Here is a 20396-nt window from a genome sequence, read left to right as displayed (position 1 = left end):
TTACAGCCATTTTTATATTGTGCCTCCATTGTCACATATTCAAAAGTAATTGGACAGTTAACTGATAAGCAGTTTAATGGCCAGGTGTGGCATGTTCAATATTCCATGAAAATTAAAAGGCCTGGAGTTGATTCTAAGTGAATATGCATTTGGTAACTGTTCATGGAAACTCTCAAAAGATGGTCCGAGGAGGTGTCCGTGCAAGCGAAGGCAGAAAAAGCAAAACAACAGCAAAAACTTTAGGAGTGTGCAAATCAACGATTTGGTACATTTAAAAAAGAAGGAATGCACTGATGAGCTCAGGAGGACAAGTGGAAGATCTGAGAATATTTTTCATGGTGAAAAAAAAAAATTCCTTCACAGCATCTAGTCAAGTAAAGGACATTCTAGAGGAGTTCGGCGTATCATTGTCAAAGTCTACCTAAAGAAATGCCTTCATGAATGTAAATACAGATGGTTGACCTCCAGATCCAAACCACTGGTAATCCTCAAGAAAAGAAAAGCCATATTAGATTTTGATAAAATCTTTAAAGGACTGCCCACTTGAGATGGCTTTTCACTTACTGAAGACAAAACTGATGGCCAAAAGACCCCAAAACAAGCAGCAGCTTAAGGCAGTTGCAGTAAAGGCCTGGCAGAGCATCCCAAGGGAAGAAACTCAGCATTTGGTGATGTCCATGGGTTTTAGACTTCAAGCAGCCATTGACACAAGGCATTAGAGCAGCAATCTGGCTTGAAATTTTTTTCTGGAGCATAATATAGCCCAAGAACATTATACCCAAGTCTGACTTGACCCACAGCACCGTTTTAAATCCAACGCTAAGCCAAGTCAGGCAAAGCCTGACCACCTTCTTCACATTCACACAGCCCATATATGGAAACCAAGCTGTAAAAACAGCCTGTTTTGAATCAGTTGTTTTTGGGACGTCATGGAAAAGCAATACATTTTCATAAATCCACCTATTCAGTTTAGCTCTGACCACTCATGCTCAACTTATGAGGAGTCTTTCATCCCAGGCTGCTTTTTAAATGAGGTACAGTACAGGGCAGCCAATTAAAACAGAGATCATTTATCTGTATCAGGTAGAATATCAGTGAAAGGTTTTTGATGACTGAATTGGTGTAACATACTGCTCTTGTTACAATATTTAACATACTCTGCTGTTTTAGAGATTTTATCATTTGGAACAGACAGAATAGAACCTGTAGTGTCACCACAATGATTTTAGTCAATGTTTATGTTTTACAAACTAAAATTAAACAAAGCAAAATACTATGCTCAGTTTATAATGAAACGTAGTTAGTACTGATGGTGTCCACAATATGCCCAGAAAACGTACCATGACATAATTCATCACAATATTGTGGCCCCCTTCTCCTGCAAATTCCCATAGGGGAGCTGCCTCTTGGCTAGATGCATAACATCCGCTAGTGTTTTACTTCACACAGTGACTTTCTTAGGATTTTTGCTGGATCTGCCAAAGATAACGATCAGTTATGCACACCACATCAATCAGATCCTCATCAGCACTGATAGAATCATGCGTCATTCAGACTGCAGGCCTTAAACTGGGTTTTTATTTCACTTGTGATTCTGTCACTTTGTACCGGACGCAGTGTTTCATCTTATGTTCTCGTTATGGTTGGCAAAGCTGATTCTGCAGCACTTTGCTTTAACAGTGGGTTTTATGTTTTACTGAGTAAAAAACACCACATGCATGACTGTGGTATCGTACTGTCCAAGAGAAACAGCTAAATCTTCCCTTCATTTGTGTGTGTGTGATGCTTTTATTTTGCAATTGAGTTGACATTTTTTTGCACAAGAATAATATTGCGGGATTGTCTTTTTACATGTTTATGAGAAATTATGGAGCTGTTAGCCTATTCTAACATCCTATTAATGGGATTTTCATTGCAAATGTGAACATGGGTGTCCAGGTAAAACACTGTTAAAGGCTTCAAATTAGAAAAGACACAAAGCCCGAACACTACCGGTAAAAATATGCTGATAATGTAGTGAGATTTGAGAGTGAAAATGCTATAATAAGTTAGCTACTTTTAACCTTGTATTCTCCAGGGTATGTTTTGGTTTGTCCATCTGAATTTACATGACCAACACATAAGGCAAATTATTCAGTAACTGCATGAAATAAATTCATTTTTTTATCTTATTTATTTATTTATGTAAAAGTTCCCTTAAATTAACAGAACATGTGTTTTATGATCACACATATTGCTATATTCTTACAATTTACTGCTGAAAGCCAAAAACGCTCTTTGTATGATTTCATAAAAGTAATTTTTTCAGAGCAGATCGCTGAAGAGATGCCATCTGTTTATAGTTTATAGTCCCAGATTTGTGGAAAAATGGGTCGACGTTCAGTAGAAAAAAAAAGTAGCGAAATAGAGAAATAGATTCTTTCATTATAAGGGTTTAAAATGACATCACTATCTATTTGACTGGAAAACAGTTACAGCCTCATACGACGCCCAGCTTTTGAATGTAGCTTATGAAATATGAAAGTTATGAAGAACATGTGCGCTTTGGAGCCACTGATGGTCTCAAGGAGTTAAAAGTTAACTGGACTTAAGTGAATCACAGGGATATTATTATGCACACATTGCTTATACTGGAACTTCACATTCATGTCACATGGATGTTACATCCATGCTTTTGCTTTCAGTCGGCCTCCACACTCTTGCCAAACACTTACACATGTAGGACACGCTGAAATAAGCTCTCACCTGCTGTTCTAGAGTAGGACAATCAGGAGGGAACAATCTCCCACATTAATATCACCATTTCTATCTTCATCTCTACATGTGGTATCCATTTCTCCAGGTTTTTAGGACACCACTCACTTCATGATTCGTGAATATTACTCATCACGTCATGCTGCGCTGTGCATGGGCTGCACCTCCACATCTGAATTTGAATGATAATGCATCATTCAAGTATTTGCCACTGGAGTGGCTCTTTAAACAGCTGAAAGTTTGGAGTCGCGGTGTGTGAAACTTGAAAATGCGAAATTCGAGTACGTTCAGCACCTTTTTATAACTACTCTTACAAACCTGGTGTCCTCATGGTCCACTTCAGATACTCCACCGAGATGCCCACACTCATCATTAGAAACATTATGAGAGCCTGTAATTGTTTCCGTCAGTCGTTTAGCGTCTGAAGCCATCATCATTTGAATACCTATTATGAGGCTAGCCCATGCACAGATGATTGCGAATGCGCAATTAGATGTGTTCGCAAACATTAATAATGGTCAGCGACTGATTATCAACTCATTAGCACAGCACAATCTCATTATATGTGTAATATCATCTCTTAGAGTGTTTATTAGTTTACTGGATAGTCCCGAAGGCCGCTCAGGAGGAATAAAGGCCTAAATCCAGGCTTGGGGTGTGGGAATTTAATAAGGTGGGGAAAATCCAGAACGACGGTGTGCGGCTTTCAGTGCCTGGCGCAGCTTCACTTCACATTAATGCAAGACTGAAAGACCCATTTCAATGCATAGAAGCATTGACCCACTTTAACATATTTCATGGGCTCATTCGATGGAGGGAAAATGGTTTGATCCCATTCGCTTTTGCTCATAACTCTCCCTTTAGTAGACTCGGAAGAGCCTTTTTATTGCCATTTTGGCCATAACAAAATCTCTTGAGTGTTTGTTTGAGGTGGACTTCCATCTTTTATTCCCTCTGTCAATGTCACCGCAGACTGAATGAGTCCAGCTGCCTGAGTTCCAAAGCAACGGAGAGCTGGGAACAGTTATACAACTTATCAATTCAGGAGCAAGAGAATGCACTTAATGATAATAGCTCCTTTTCCACCAGTCTGTGGAGCCTATCATGGAATATTTCATGCATTTTTGTATAACTGTTTGAAACAGCCTCTCTCATGTTCTCCATTAGTTAACTGTATATGAAAACAAAGTTCAGTTGTACAGACCATTTCTGAGTATTTGAGGAAAAAGGAGGATATTTTGCGAGTTTGCAGTTTGTTGCTTTGAACATGGAACTCAAATGGGTGGCAGAGCAAAAAAGGGCACTGAAAATGGAAGTTTTACTTTTTGGAAACGTTGACAGATTTTGCAACCTCGTTTTACCCCCTAATCCGAGCTGAGTCGTTTGAAGTTGAGAGTTTTACAACACAGGTTTATATCCAGTGTTTGTGTTTTTGTTCCTAAAACCAATCCAATTAGGTAGAAAACCTTAGACCGCCTATTACTTCAAAATCTCGTTATAGTATAGTGTCACAGTGTGCACTGGTATACAATTACTTCTTATACTTTATAACATCTTTCATGTTGACCAGTGATTTGAAATTTAAAATTAATGATGCGGCAGTAAAATTACTGTGTTTTGAAATGCGCATAGAAGTGCTTAAGTGAGATAACTTAGTGTTATTATGATTTCATATTGCCCTAATCACAGTGTAGCCGGCTTTGGCTCAGCTGCTGGTTTTAAACCAGAAGCGTTTAGCAGAGAAAGTGAAGCAGCACATGTCTCCATTGGCTTTATTTTATACCAGTTGCAAGTGAAAATGTCACAAGAGCATATTTTGTACATGCACCTAGTGCCATGGTGTTGGCAAAAATTAGGCTTGAAGTGTAATTGTTGCACATTCACATTTTAGCAGAGGGCCTTTGAGATCTTCAGGCAAGGCCTAATGATTTCCACAAACTAAAAAAACTAAATTCATTTTATTTAATTCTCTCATGCTTGTATTTAAACTCCATGTTTCATTGTAAAAACCATGTTTCATTGTTAAGTTTTGGAGGGTTCAATTCTTAAAAACATGGAAAATTGCCAGAAATTGTTGTTTTCTTTTCTGTGGTAAACACAGCCAAGCGAGCTCTCTTCTTGGTTAGGACTTCAAGAGCTATAAAGAATCCTAACAGATTCATCAGCATAATTAGTCACAATAGAATCAACCAGTCACATTTAGATTTCCAACAAGCAGGGCCGATTTCATGAGACAAAACATTCCTCTAGGCCTTCTGGAAGTCCTGCGGTTGTGACTGATTGTGAATACGAGAGACAGCCTGATAAATGGATAGTTAGAAATGCAGCAGTTATATATCAGAGCTCAGTACTGAAAGGGTAAATGTGAAACTACTACAAGATAAAACGTGCTGACATTTCTGTCACAAGCTTCAAGTACAGCATAGAATGTCGCTTCGAAGCCTCAAATGTCTGCATTTAATGTAGAATGATCAAAAAATGTCCATAAGAATCACTGTTAGCTTAGCACTTAGTGAATCCCATAAGGAAGCTAGCAGAAATTAATATTATCATAGAGACGGGCTTCTCCTCATTCCTTATTTTCCTCATTTGACCGACTTTTGACATTTATGGCTTGAATTGAAGGCTTAACTCGGTTCACCACTGCATTTCAGTTCAACAGCAAACCAAACACTTGTTTTAATGAAAGGCAGCTAACTTTACCCCAGTTTAAACCCTGGCAGAGAGCTGCCGTTTTACTCTTTAAAATAGTCCAATTTAACAGCAGTTTAAACCACTTTATTTCTTAAAAGGTGGCTCACTGTTGCAAGTAGGAAAATATCTGAATAATGATGTAAATAGAGTGCAAAGGATTGGAATTGTGCTTAATGTAGCTGATACCAATCCATTTTAAATGCCTAGATCAGTTCCAGTCCTGATCCTTTGGATCGGATCGAGACATCCCTAGTTGGTGATACAATAAAGGCCTTATCTGTGTGCTTCCCCACCTTCTAACATAGCCGGATGGATATGACGCGTTCCATTTTCTGAGTTTAACATGGAGAGATTTCCCGCAGATTCTAATCTCACAAGCGTAGCAATAGCAGCCTCTCTTTATCTATATGTGTCTGCCTCTCATTCCATCCATCTGCCGTGCTCTTGCTGTCTCCGTCCCTCTCCATTTTAGCCAGTTATTTATTGGTGCTGTTCTCTCTAAGCACCCCTCACGTTCTAATAATCCGCCCTTGTGCTCCTACAGCCTGCCTCATAATAGATGTGGCATTATTAGCCTCTGCTGGGCGTAATTGCTAGGGGCCTTATGTTTTCTTTCTGTCTCCCCATAATAAACATTATAAAGCATGGCTGTGGGATAAAGCCAGCTACCAGGACCATCGCCATTGTCATTGGAATCAAAATGATTATTCCTTTTTAATGGGCCGGTTAACGTACGGAATATACCAGACGTCCTCTCATAACAGGTCTTTCAATTCTGCTTGATGCCACAATGGAGGTCATTCCTTGGCGGGTTTTGTGTATCTTACCTTTTGTCTTTCATATTTCCTGAAGTGAGTGATAAACAGCCAAAGCCCGTCTATAATACAATACTCGTTGCAGTTGTTGGAGTCCTTCTGAGGTTGTCCTGGCAACCAAGTCTTTCACGTTTAGCCATGGTCACAAAGCACAATAGCGAATGTCAACCCATCAAATGAAAATCTTTACTTAAATGTTTACTGCCATGATTTCGCAGCACTCTGAGAGAAGTCTGCTTTTGTGCAGCTGATCAACAGGAGAGCAGGCATTATGTATACATACACGGATTCAACAAAGGAGGTGTCAAAAATACGTTTTAATGGATTTCTCTTTTTTTAATTCTTTATGCTTCTTTGAGAAAACGTCATGGATTGTTGTGTACAATGCAGCCCATAAGTAGTTGAACTGTGAAATGTTTTTTGTTTGGTCTGTATTATACTGTAAAATACAGTTAAGGTTATAGTGCAGAAAGTCAGCTTTAATGCATATGGTGGAGGTAAATTGACCCAGTAGTTTGTGATTTTGGAGTGTTTTTTCAATAACAGTGTTTCATCCATCCATCCATTTTCTAAGCCGCTTCGCCGTCAGGGTCGCGGGGGGAGCTGGAGCCTATCCCAGCAGTCTTCGGGCGGAAGGCAGGATACATCCCGGACAGGTCGCCAGTCCATCGCAGGGCAGACACACAGACAGTCACTCACACACTCACACCTAGGGACAATTTAGCACGTCCAATTGGCCTGACTGCATGTCTTTGGACTGTGGGAGGAAACCGGAGAACCCGGAGGAAACCCACGCAGACACGGGGAGAACATGCAAACTCCACACAGAGAGGACCCCGGTCACCCGGCCGGGGAATCGAACCCAGGCCCTCCTTGCTGTGAAGCGACAGCGCTACCCACCACGCCACCGTGCCGCCATAGTAGTGTTTCATTTCTTGATATTTCATGTATTCCTCAAAACTCTTGTTGGCAAGCTCCACAAATATAATTTCTTAGTCATAAAAATCTTAGTCATAGGTTCTAAAAAATTTAATTTTTGTATCACTACCCCACATTCATGCAGGGGTCTTAACATTTATAATATATATTTTTAATAATAAAATAACATTTTATTCTTTTACATTCTATGAATTTGTCAAAAAGACATTTTGATATGGCTAATAGTCTTTGGGAAATGATCAGTTCATTTATGACACGATTTGGTGAAAATTCTTTTTCTATCATAATTTTTTTTTATCCTGATCAAAACATTTCACTTCTAGGAACATTTTATTATCTGTTATGCATCTTCAATACAGATCACATGTTGTCCCATGTCAGTTACTGCTAAGAATTTGATTGACATCAGTTGCCACAGCCAGTAAATCAACTTTGGTGCCTATACAACCACTGACCAATTGTTCATGTGATAGTGTGAAGTAAGTTTTGTTTACAAATATAAAAAACATAGATTTTAAAACAACTAGAGATCCAGATATTGTAAATCAGCTAGCTGATGCTACTAGAGCTAATACTTAGCTAGTAAATATTGAATGTTACATTCAGAAATTATTGAGAATGTTAATGAGATAAACTAACAAATAAGCCTAAATAAACAAACTTTTTTTTCTCAGTCAGCTGAGAAAAAAGTTCTAATGCTTTTAAATAGTTTTGAATTTCATTTTTCTTTACTGTATATGTGGGAAGTGATCAAATAAACAGTAAAACATTTACTCAAATAATTTGAGAATCTATGTATCAGAATCTTTAATGATTTCATTAAGTTGAAGATAAAAAAAAACCCTTAGATAAAAACCTTTGCTTTGAAGAAAATCATTAATTCCACTACAGCTGCTTTTGACCCTGTTCATGCATTTGTGTGGGCCTTTGTGTCTGTATCGTATTTGTTTGTGGTATCTGACTTTATGCTACAGACATGGCAGATGAAGATTAGGTTGAGATTAGGTCAGATGTACATTCGATTGCAGACTCATTTGAGCTCGCAATGTGTCTGAAATGACTGAAGCTACTAACATGAATTCTGAACCATCTGCCAACTTTGTTTGCACACTATGGAATTAGATCTCCGCATTTAACCCATCCATGCCGTGAAACATCCACATATATGCACATTAGTGAAGACACAGTGAGCACACTTGCCCAGAGAGATGGGCAGCCCTATCCACAGCACCTGGGGAGTAATTGGGGGTTAGGTCTCTTGCTCAAGGACACTTCAGTCTATATAATAATGTTTGCTATCCGGTGTCGACCATAGGAGGATGGGTTCCCCTTCTGAGTCTTGGTTCCTCTCAAGGTTTCTTCCTCTTTTAGGGAGTTTTTCCTTGCCACCGTCGCCGCTGGCTTGCTCATGGGGGCTCGGACCCGGATTTTCTTTCTTCTTTTCTCTTCTCTCTGTAATACTGATTGTTCTGTAATGCTGCTTTGTGACAACACCTGTTGTAAAAAGCGCTATATAAATAAATTTTGCTTGCTTGCTTCAGTCATGGACTGTCAGACGAGGGGATCGAACCGGCAACCTTCCGGTCACAGGGCCGGTTTCCTAACCTCCAACCCATGAATGCCCAATGAATTCCCCCCGGGGAAAAAAAAAACCCCACCAAAAACCTAGCGTCTAGCTGGAGGCATGAACCGTAAAGACACATGCTGGAAGACTCTTTACCAACAAATTAACACTGTGTGAGCTCTCCGGATCAGATGTGTGTGAGATGATGAAGCACAAAATGTGCTGAAATGTGATCAGTTCTTTTTTTCTTAGGTGGATTAATTAACTAAGCCTATTTGATTTCTTCATGAGCTTTCAAAATTCAGCATGAGCTCACAGTTATCATGTCACTGTTCTGGAGATTCCTTTAAGAGTGTCAAAAAAACATAGCGTCTAGTTGGAGGCATGAGGCGTGCAGTTACACATGTGAAGTGCAGTGAACTAGGGGCCATCAACAAACTCAGAATCAGGACAGTAAATGAAAGCTCATGAAGAAATCAACATGGGCTTAATTTTACTCCACCTAAGAAAACAGAATTGATCACATTTCAGCACATTTTGCGTTTCATCTCACACACATCTGATCCTTAGAGCTGACACAGTGTTAATTTGTTGGTAAAGAGTCTTTCAGCATGTGTTTACGGCTCATGCCTCCAATTAGACGCTATGTTTTTTGCCACTTTTAAAGGAAGTCTCCAGAATGCTGAATTTTTCATGTTCATATCCGCTGATGCTGATACCAATGTCATTCAGTCATTATGCATAAGAATTAGCATTAGCAGTCAGAGAAATGTAACGTTTACTTGTAGAAAATCCAGTACAATAAATAGTCACACAGTCACACAGCTTAGACGTTTTTTAGTCTCAGCGCCGACTCAGACCCCTAGTCATTACTTTTACTTAATGACAAGGACCATGACAAGGACCATTTTTCTAGCAGTTGTCCCTGTTTTGTGATGTTACAGATTAAGTGGCTAAGCTATGGCTGTGAATTGTGGTTGGTTGGCTTTTTGTAAAAATCCCCATGATTTTAAGTATGGATAAATAAGATTTATTAAGCTGACAAAATGAACTAAAAAAAAACTTAAGTGGATCAAAACTTCTGAAATTCTTTTGCAGCCCCCCTAGCATCCCCCACCCAGCCCCAGTTTGAGAATCTAATGTTCTGCTTCTCTGGAGTGAATACATCTTTCAATATCAGTTTAAAACATCTGTCAAATCTAAACATCTGTCTGATGCCATTATTTCATAAGCATATATGTGCTGATATCGTCATGATTCTGATATCACTGCGCATGTCTACACCAGAATAATGGTTTTACTTTGCCTGATTTTAAAAGGCAGAGAAAAAAAAATCATACAAAATTGGCCGCTTTGAGTTGCTCACACTTTAGTAAATCAAGCGGAATTTGTGCTCAGCCTCCACCAGTTTTCTGCATGTCCCTCCCTCAATCAATATGCCCATAAAATCCACATTTGTGCCCATGTGCCAGTTTCGTACTAAAGCTGTCACAAAACTGTGCACAGGCCCTGAGTGTAGTTTATAGTGGTTACGTGCAGAAAACAGCCCCTACTGCAGATAAGCTGTGTAGTCCCTAAAGCTTAGTTCCACAATGAAAGCATGGGGGCTTTTTTGACACTACACCTGTGAAGAGTCATTGTGCTCATAACTGTGTACACTGGAAGGTCACACAGAGAAAAGACGATGATAAAATATGGATATTTGTTAAAACTGGCAGTGAATGAAAGTTGCAATCAAAGGCAGATGGTCTTTCTGTCCGTCCCAAAATGTGCATAAGAAGTGTTCAGTGCCTAGAGGTGCTGCCAGAAACCGAGGCCAAGCTGAAGGTATTTTGATGCGGCACATCTATAACAAGGAAATGCACAAAGTGAGTTCTGCTCAAAATGGAAAGCTTGGGTTTTAGAGGCCAGTTGGTTTATTTAGTGAAATGGTTAAAGGCTGTGAGTGTGGTAATTAATATAATGTGATTATATTTGCTGAATTACATTAGTCCAGTCCATTCACCTGACCCTGAAGGTAAATGTATGAGGAAAATCAGTGTAACTTCTACACATATGCTGGATGATAGTACTAAAATTTGGGGCTCATTAAATCTTTGGCTAATCGTGCAATCATATTTCTCTCTTTCCTCTATTTTAGACCAGCCCAAAATTACAGAAATGAGTAATTTGGTTAGATAAGCATAATTACCCTGCTATATCACCCCCATCCCCAGGGCCGTGGTATTAAGAGAGTAGAAATAACAACCTATATCCTCTGCTCAACCTTTAGAGAGAGAGAGAGAGAGAGAGAGAGAGAGAGAGAGGAATAGTGTCTTAATGAGAGAGTTTTAATGTAGAACTGTTGCTGTGTGTTTTGACATTTGGTCTTCCAGGGAATAGGTTATCCGTTACTGAAGGTTAAACTGTGTCTCTGCTCCTCAGAGGAATATCTGCATGTTCCACAATGCATTTTAATACTATTTAGAATCAATATGAATATGATTCTGATTGTGTATTATTGTGAGAAATGTTATAAAATGTTGCAAATGGTGAAAATGTACCATTTGCGTTAGATATAGCAGAATTCCTGCAGTTTGTTTATTCCAGCAGCAGATGCTCCACTCAAGCTAGCACAGTTTGAACATCTTTAAAAGATGAAGATTGTCTCTGTCTGAGAAAAAAATATATATAATGATATATTTCATGAAATAACTACGCTGCAAATGTCTGAACTTGATTTCTTCCAGACAAGTCAGACACAATGAATTGGAAACGAAAGTAAGCCCTAAGTGTGCCTGGTGATTATTATTCAGACATAAGTACACCATTTTAGGGATCTGTTGTTGCTCAGTAACACTATTCCAGACTGATTTAGTTCAATGATAGGTTTGTGTGTTTGTCCAAAAAAGTGACTGTTGGTCAATTAGTTATGACAGGCTGCAAATTGCAGTACTCACATTTAAATGAGTCTACGCATGGTGTGACTGGGTGAAAATGCACAGCAGATGTTCGCAGCCAGTGGAGAAGACATTATGCCACCGCACTGGCACAATGTGACTGAACAAACTTCATGCCATTTTTAACAGGGTGAAAAGAAATAATGTATTTAAAAAGTGCGAATGAAGAAGGTCCCTTAATTAACCCCTGTGGGACACCTCTAATGACATGGCATGACAAACATGAAACACTTGCTCTCCCACCTCCTCTTTCTTTTGATTAGTTTTGTTGTGTAAATGTGTTGCTTCTTAAGGAGATCAGCATAATATCACGTATAATGAATTAAAATGTTTTAAATCAAATTGGAATCTCTGTGCTCTTTTTTAATCCTTTCACATGAACAGAAGTGTATTGATTTGCTTCAGGTCGCAGATTCGTCAGTGAGGGGGAGTATGTTGAGATGACTGCAATTACCAGAGAACAGTCTGGATCGTATGAGTGCATCTCCTCTAACGACATCTCTCCCCCGGACGTGAGGACTGTACAAGTCACAGTAAATTGTAAGCTGAACATACTTTCGCTGATATGAAACAAACGCCTTCGCGTTTAATAATACTGACACCATCATTTATGATCATCATTAGTCTAGTACATTCACCCCACAGATCCTCCGGTCATTTCGAGGGCCCGCAGCTCAGGAACCCCTGTGGGTCAGAGAGGGGTACTGCAGTGTGAGGCATTGGCAGTTCCTCTGGCTGACTTCCAGTGGTATAAAGAAGATCGTCGGTATGTTTACTGTTTTGATGTGATGTTACAAATAGTCTGTGAATCGAATAGTTAAATGGTACAATGAGCTTTTTGTATATGGATATGTATATTGTTTTATTTCAGTTTATTTACCTTGTTTAATTAGTGAAAAAAGCCATTCATACAGCTGATAGTGCATCTATTGTATTTAATTCAACATGTTTGACATGTTTAGATGACAAGCTGTATAAATCAGCACAGAAAAAACACAGGCAGAATACAGAATAAGACACACTCATTGCAGAGCCAGGTGGATTGCAATAAGTCTGCATTCCAAACTCATGTAATAACAACATTGATAAAATGCATTGGTGGTTAATGAAGTGTTACACATGTCAAACATGCGAAGGAAGAATTCTGCAGTAAGCCCATGTAAACACTAATCAGTGTTACAGTACTGTACTCTCTGCTGAGGTTAATTGTACCACATGCTTTTTAAACCCAGACCAGACACGGAATTGAAATACTCTTTCAGTTCAATGCACAGTTAACTTGACCTTCGCATTTACAATGCTAATGCTAACCTGACCTTGTTGTTTGCAGCCTCTTCAATGGACTCAATGGAGTGAAAATAGAAAACAAAGGTAAACAGTCCATGCTCATATTTTTCAATGTGTCTGAAGAGGACTATGGGAACTATACCTGCGTGGCCATGAACATGCTGGGGATTTCAAACGCCAGCATAATCCTCTATGGTAAGAACACCTATTTAATAATAAAAAGACAGTTAAATTCATGCATCATTTGAAGTGTGATAGTTGTTTGGTTCTGCTGCGGCTGATCTTATTAACGTGCATATCAAGTGACTGTCTGGAACCACTCTCATGAAGAATTCATAGGAATCATAACAAGCGATGACGAGCTCATGAATGCAAGTCTGTTAAAAAATAAATAAATAAATAAATAAATAAATAAATAAATCAAAGCTGACTGCTAAGCATGCCGTTACATTTTACTGCTTGTAACTTTGGGTTAGCGTGAATTCCTGTGGAATTCACATCATCCAGCTGTTTGCATCTGCCTCGGTGACACTTCTTATGGGTGTGGTATTAGCATCATTTAATTTATATAAATAAATCTACAGCTGTTATGTGTGGTGCTTCTCTTTCCATTCATGATTTATGAACTACTTATTGCTCAGAAACATTTGGCTGTATGAAATTTCTTCAATGATTATATATTTTTGTTGCAGCTGATACTGATGATATCTAATGAACTGATGTTAAGGCTAGATTAACTGTACATAACTATGGCATAGCTAAATCGGGTGATATTGTATTATAACATCTGTTTTATTATATTTAAATGACATGATTTCACAGACTTTCAGAGCCACTTACAACGGTCACAGTGAAATTAAGAATTTTATCCAAGGACTCTTATCATAGCATGCTCTTATTACACTAGCCATAGCATTTCAGCCTGGATGAAAATTGAAGCCTTGTCTTTTTGTGTGTGGCGTGGTGGTGTTGTCCACTATGCTATACAGTTCAGTGAGCTCTGCATTAGAGATGACTGGTGATAAAAATATGCAAGTAAATTACCAGCTGCAATTCCAACATTGAACAGATAATAGTAATTAGATTTACTACGTTTTTAAAAAATATTATACCCTGTCTTTTAAAAGTTTGGAATCAGTGTTGACAGTAATAATTAATGATGTATGGTGACAGATAAATGTATAACATGATTCTAACAAATACAAATCACGTTTTGTTGATTTTTTAAGTGAAATACATCCTGTATAGAGAACACATCTTCATGCACAATCACTGTTTATTTGCTGAATTTAACATATTGAAAAAAGCCTGTGCAAAAGTTGTGGAACAGTTTATAATTTATGTTTTATTTTTTCCCAATATGTTAAACATGATAAGTTTGTTCCCTGTAGAGAATGCTTTAATTTATTATTATTATTATTATTATTATTATTATTATTATTGTTATTCTACACTTAGAAGATTGATACTGTTCCTTTTAAAAAGCTGCAAGTATTTAGTAGGAAGCAAATGAATGAATGAATGAATGTGCTAAAAATGATGTGTAAAAATATGCAATATCTGAAATAAGTGACAAAATGATTCTATACATGATGCCATGGAAAAAAGAGTGTGAAGAACATTTTAAAGTAACAGTAAATAAATAAAGCTGATATAAATATAAATAATGTTCAGACATTAAAGGGCTCATATTCTACATTTTTCTTCAATTTTATTCCTCACTTTGCATTTTTATGTAACAAAAAAACATATTTTTTTTGTTTTCATCAGCATTTTCCAACCTTTTTACCACTCAGGCTGGTTTTGTTACTCTTTAAGACTGATGTGTGTAAATGAGCTCTGTTTTGATTGGCTGACCTGTGTTGCACCTCATTCAAAAAGTACTCAGAGCTCAAACACTGTCTAGAATTTCAGCATAAATGGGTGGAGCTAAACTGCTGTAGGCTGAATAGGTGGATATATGGAAATGTGACAGTTCTTATGACATCACAAAAACAGTGAATTTAAAATGGGCTGCTTTTGCAGCTTAGTTTCCATAAATGTGCTGAATGGACTTAAAAGTAAATTTGAAACTTTAACAATGTTTACAAATGTCTAATGATATGGGCCCTTTAAGAAAACATACAGTTTGAGTCATGTAGGGTCAGTGTGAGTGCTAAGTTCTCTCTATCTCTCTATCTCTCTATCTCTCTCTCTCTCTCTCTCGCTCTCTCTTTGTAGGCCCGGGAGCGCTGCATGATGTGAACAGTGCTGCTCTCTCTCCATCCGTCTCCATCAGCCTGCTGCTCACTCTCGCTCTCTTTTACCTGAGCAAGTTTTGATGCTAGAGATCATCCCCTGCATCAGCTTCACTCGGCATTACACGCAGACAGACTCGGAGGCCCATGACTAGAAGCAGATTCTTTGTCACTATTATCATTATTATAATGATTATTATTATTATTAATATTATTCTTTGGTTTTTTTTTTATTTTTACTTTGCCTTACAGTTATTTTTGGGGTTAGAACATGGGGTTTAAATGTGGGCTGTGAGTCTGTCCTAAGAGAATATGAGACTGCGTACGGTTCTTTGGTTAAATGGTTAGAGGTCATTGTAGAACCACAGTGTGTGTCTCTCCAACCTTTTGTATGTAAAAGAAAAGCAAAAAGTCACGTGATCGTTAAAAAAAAAAAAAGATGAAAAAAAAACTGGCTCAGTATTGAAGTGTGTGAATTGAGAATTTTCGTGTCATGTCAGTTTCTTGTAAAATAACATGAAATGACTTTCTTTTCTTTTGTAAATAATCAACAAAAGTGCAAAAAAATGTATCATGTGATATATGAGTTACTGTACTTGTACAGATGTATACAGTGGAATACTTACAGTTCATTCAAATATGAGTAAGGTCAACCTATGCGTAATATAGCTCCCTTCCTGAAAACGGTCTGGTGCGTACTATAGTGTCCATCCCTCATCCAGTACTGTTGTTACCATTAATGTCACTCAGATTCCTAAAGGATCTCAACACACAGGCGATGTAGATTAGTCACCTTATCTGGTCTTTTAGAGATTTACTTTAGACTTTCTTTGCAGTAAATATAGACACTAAATTGTATGTTTAGAAAGTAGACAACATGATGGATTTGCAAAATGTGATGCAACACGTGTGCACGTTCGGAGTAGCACTGACACAGTGAAGTGTTATCTCTGCATGCTTTAGCTGGAAGCTGGCACTAAATGCCGTCGCGTAATTGGACCGCCTATTGCAAACTAATTTAATCAAGCTATCTGACATACGCAATACTGTGTGAAAAGTCAGAGACCACCCTTTCTATATTTAATTAAGTTATTCTTTTTTCAGCACCAGGAAAAAAGAGGAAACATATTTAACAGGAAATTACACAAAAGCCTTCAAGGCTAAGTACAAAATCAAATCAGTATTTATCTAGTTTATACCTTTGTGCAGTCGAGCTCTTCCTCCCTTCCAGTCTCAAAACCAGCCAGCCACGGCTGGGTCCTCCCAACAGAAGCTGTTCTCAAAGGACATTATGCTCCTCCTCAAACAGACACTAACATCTAGACAAACACAACAGCCTCACACATTTCTCTCTCTCATTTATCTAAAATGGCCAAAGAGGAGATTAATGAGGAGATTAGATAGAAGAGAGTCCACTTCCATAAGGAAGAGCAAGGAAAATAAGTGGAAAAAAAACAAGATTTTCCAAAAGTGTTTAAAAGATGATTTAAGGATGTAAAAAATGGGACTCCTTGCGAGACATGGAAGACCACCAAAATCTGAGAGACAGGAGAAAATCAAGCTGCTTCTGATCTGAAAGTATCCACATGTGTTTCTGTCCATCCTTCCACTGTGAGATGACAATGCAGCACTATGGGTCTGAAAGGATGTGTAGCTGTAAAGAAGCTGTTACTAAGGAAAAGAAATAGACAAAACAAGAAGAATATCTGACCTAGAACATGGAAACTGGATAGCTGAGAGCCACCTACCAAGCCTCTCCAAAACCACATTTATATGTATGAGAAAATACATTAATTATATTGTAATAATAATGCAAGACTGAGCTTAGAGGTGTGGGAAACGTTCCCTGCAGATTTCTTTAAAAACCGAGTGGACGTTTTCTGGAAAGTATGGAAGCTGTAATAAAGGCAAATGAAGGGCACAGTGAATACAAAAAAAGATATTTAGTTGTTGAGGCTTCTGTGTAATTGTCTGTTAAATAAACATACCTCTTTTTTTCCTGATGCTGAAAAATGAATAACTTGTACTTACTGGCCGTTTTTACTGGACATTAAATGATTGATCTCTGACTTTTACACAATGTTGTACAGGGCAAGACTTTGTTTTCACCCTCTTCAGAGTGCACATGTCGACCCCCTTTTTAGACCGTTTTTGTTGTTTTTCCCTTGTTGCTTGTTGCTCTGTTGAGGTGTTTTTACAGTGTTCTTTCTCAGGTTTTAAAATATGACTTTAATTTGTGTGTGGCTGTGAATGTCAAAGCTTATGGCAAAGGATATTAAAAACAAGGCCAAGACTATTGTTTGCTGAATGCTATGTTCTGAGAACTTTAGGTTTAAAATGTATGTTACATTTCATAACGCCAAACATATTCATTATATTTCATAATGTACACACTGTATAGAGCCATACCTACAGTAGAGATACAGAACAGTGCTCAGCTCTTTGTCGTCATGTTTCCTTGGAGCACTTTTTCCCCCAATAATCTTCCAGCACTGATGTCTCCCAGTGCTGATATGTAACCTTGATAAGCTTGCCATTTTCTCTGTCACACCTCCGCACCTGTTACTCTGTCTCTAAAAGCTGACCTGGAACGCAGTCAACACCTTAATGAGGAGATTTGGATGCTTCCCAAAGAGAGACAGTTATCAGCCCATGACATTATGCGAGCTAACAGAATGAACACACACACACACACACACACACACACACGCACACACACACATAGAGCTTAGTTAGAGCTTAGAAATGAGACTTTGTGCTCAGAGGAATTTGACCATCTCCTCATTCAGCCCTATTAGCACCAATGAGTGAGGATGAAGAAGGGGGCCAAGCACCACTAAGCATTCATACAAACAGCACTGCTCCACAAAGCAGCAAACATACGCCTGTCCTGCTTAATTCTCAAACAGCTAAAGTGATTGGTTGGCTATAAATGTACACAACTTTCCCCTCAATCCAAACACAGTCGTTCAGCCAAGACATTGTTGTCCAAAATAAAATAAAATGACGGACAAACACCCCTGCACAGCTATGCTCATTTCAGCTGGCTCCATTATGGGATTCTAGTAGTATGTTAGCTTTACTGTATCAGCGATTCTAAAGCTTTTTTTGCTCATATTAGATGAAACACAGACATTTGAAGCTTGTAAAATACATACAACCTTCAAAGATAACATGGTAACAGATACACTAACACATTGGTTTTGTGGGAAGAAAACCTTGTATGTCCGAAATGGTAACTTTACAGGAAAGGAAAAAAGCCTACTTTGCTTCTAATCTCAATGAAACCAAACATTTTTCCACATAATTCTGAGGCATTTCTTTTGGTCCATTTGTCATGAAATGTACATACAATGTAAAGGGCGATAGGCACTTTCACACTATGTCAAAAAAACTGAAAAACGAGAACAAATGGAGATACAAGGATTTATTCCCACAGCAGCAATATTTTACCTTGTATGCAGAAATTTTAGAATGACTGAGTAAAGTGCTCTGGCTACTTAAATAGCTAAAAGGCTGCTTAAAAGTGAATGTTTGTACATTAAACAGTGAATTAAAATGTGCGGCTCAGTCACTTGTTTAAAATTATATGTCAAAAACAACAATCTGTCATAGAATAACTGAAAACCCTGCTTTATTTTATCTTAGGTATCAGTGCATCTGCAGAGCTCTCGTGCGTCTGTGTTTGTTCATAATGCTATTCGTTTTTTCCTCATTAAGAATACGACAATCATAAATTTGTTTCAATATTTTGACAATCAAAAAGCAAAATGACTTAAAATTCTCCTTAGTAGCATTAAATCCTTTTTCAACTGCTGTTGAAAAATAAGAATATACTTTGTGTTCCCTCACTGTTTTCTTTCTCTCCTTTCTCTGTTTCTCTTCTCGTTCGCCCTCACTCGTGGCTGACACCGCTTCTACACATTCAACTGGCCAAAAAAAGCGATAAAGACCAACTACAACCAGTGATGCTGGACACTGCACTGATGCTGGTCAGTGATTGGCTACTGACACCCATCAATGGCCTACGGTTGGTTTGGTGTGTCCTGGGCCTTACATATGACTGAAAAGGACTGGTCAGGCTACCACTTGTACTTCACAGTGGGTGACATATGTAGGACTTCCACAAATACTAGTGACATCAGACAAAATTGGCCCAGCCCACTGGAAATACATGATTGTTTAGGTCTTTGGTTCCGATCGTGAAGTCCTAACTGATGGGGGTGGTTGCTTAGAAGAGTTGATTTGATCATCAACTAAAACCTTTTCTAACTGAAGAGTGAGTTTTACCACAATACTTGCAGAGTTTAAATACAACAAGCATGATAATTCAATTAAATAATAATGAACCAGATATTACAGAAACTTTTTTTTCCCCACAGAATTGGGCCCCACTGACTACATTTACATAATTTGGCAGCTGCTCTTATCCAGAGTGATGTACAATTTGATCCTTTTTATATAGGTAGGCAAAGGTAGTGTTGCCGAAGGACTCTTATTGGTATGGTGCTTACCCAGTCAGGCTCTCTCTCTCTCTCTCTCTCTCTCTCTCTCTCTCTATATATATATATATATATATATATATATATATATATATATATATATATATATATATATATATATATATATTCTTTTTTTTTTCATGTGATGATCACTTAACAAAACAGTTTGAGGCAAGTGTGTAATGACTTAGCAGTCTGCATGATAACAATTGGTGACAATAGGCTTCCACTGCTTAACCACATTAGCTTGTAGCTTAGGTGAAAACTAAATAACCAGAGTTTGGACACCGAACATGTCTTGGCTGGTCAGCTGTTTTTGGGCTGAAGAGAAAAGTGTGCATGTTTGATTTTTGGCTACACTCTCACTGTAATGTTTCTCACCTGGCTTCCTGTAGCCTTCGAGTTGGGCTCACAGTCTGAGAGCTGGAAGAATGTTTAAATCTGTTGGGTAAAGTTTATAGTGAGTGTGCATGTGCTATGAAAATAGTTTTAATTCCATTAGATGGTGTTGATTTGAGTGGAAAAGCAACACTTTTGGTGTGGCTGCAGTGTAATCTCAGTGTGATCAGTAGACCTGCATTTGTTCTGACGTTACGTTATGGTGATCAGGAGCTATTTTATTTGACACGTTATTGTCAGCATGCATGAGTGCGATGTGACTACAC

At 38.2% G+C, this 20396-nt stretch overlaps 1 protein-coding gene across 2 annotated transcripts in view; it reads left to right on the top strand.

The window, feature by feature from the left end:
• opcml (opioid binding protein/cell adhesion molecule-like) overlaps positions 1–18027 on the top strand; it is a 354110-nt gene extending 336083 nt beyond the window's left edge. For both annotated transcript variants that reach the window (XM_037547481.1, XM_017691333.2), the window contains 4 exons: positions 12111–12245; positions 12351–12471; positions 13036–13187; positions 15213–18027. In XM_037547481.1, the coding sequence (XP_037403378.1) occupies positions 12111–12245; positions 12351–12471; positions 13036–13187; positions 15213–15313 (509 nt within the window). In that variant the 3' untranslated portion in view covers positions 15314–18027. The remainder of the gene's footprint in view (positions 1–12110; positions 12246–12350; positions 12472–13035; positions 13188–15212) is intronic.
• Positions 18028–20396: the final 2369 nt, after the last annotated feature.

Source organism: Pygocentrus nattereri, chromosome 18 (assembly GCF_015220715.1).
Source record: "Pygocentrus nattereri isolate fPygNat1 chromosome 18, fPygNat1.pri, whole genome shotgun sequence".
Taxonomy (NCBI): Eukaryota; Metazoa; Chordata; class Actinopteri; order Characiformes; family Serrasalmidae; genus Pygocentrus; species Pygocentrus nattereri.
Note: the sequence above shows the minus strand (reverse complement) of the source record. Positions and strands in the feature narration are given on the sequence as shown.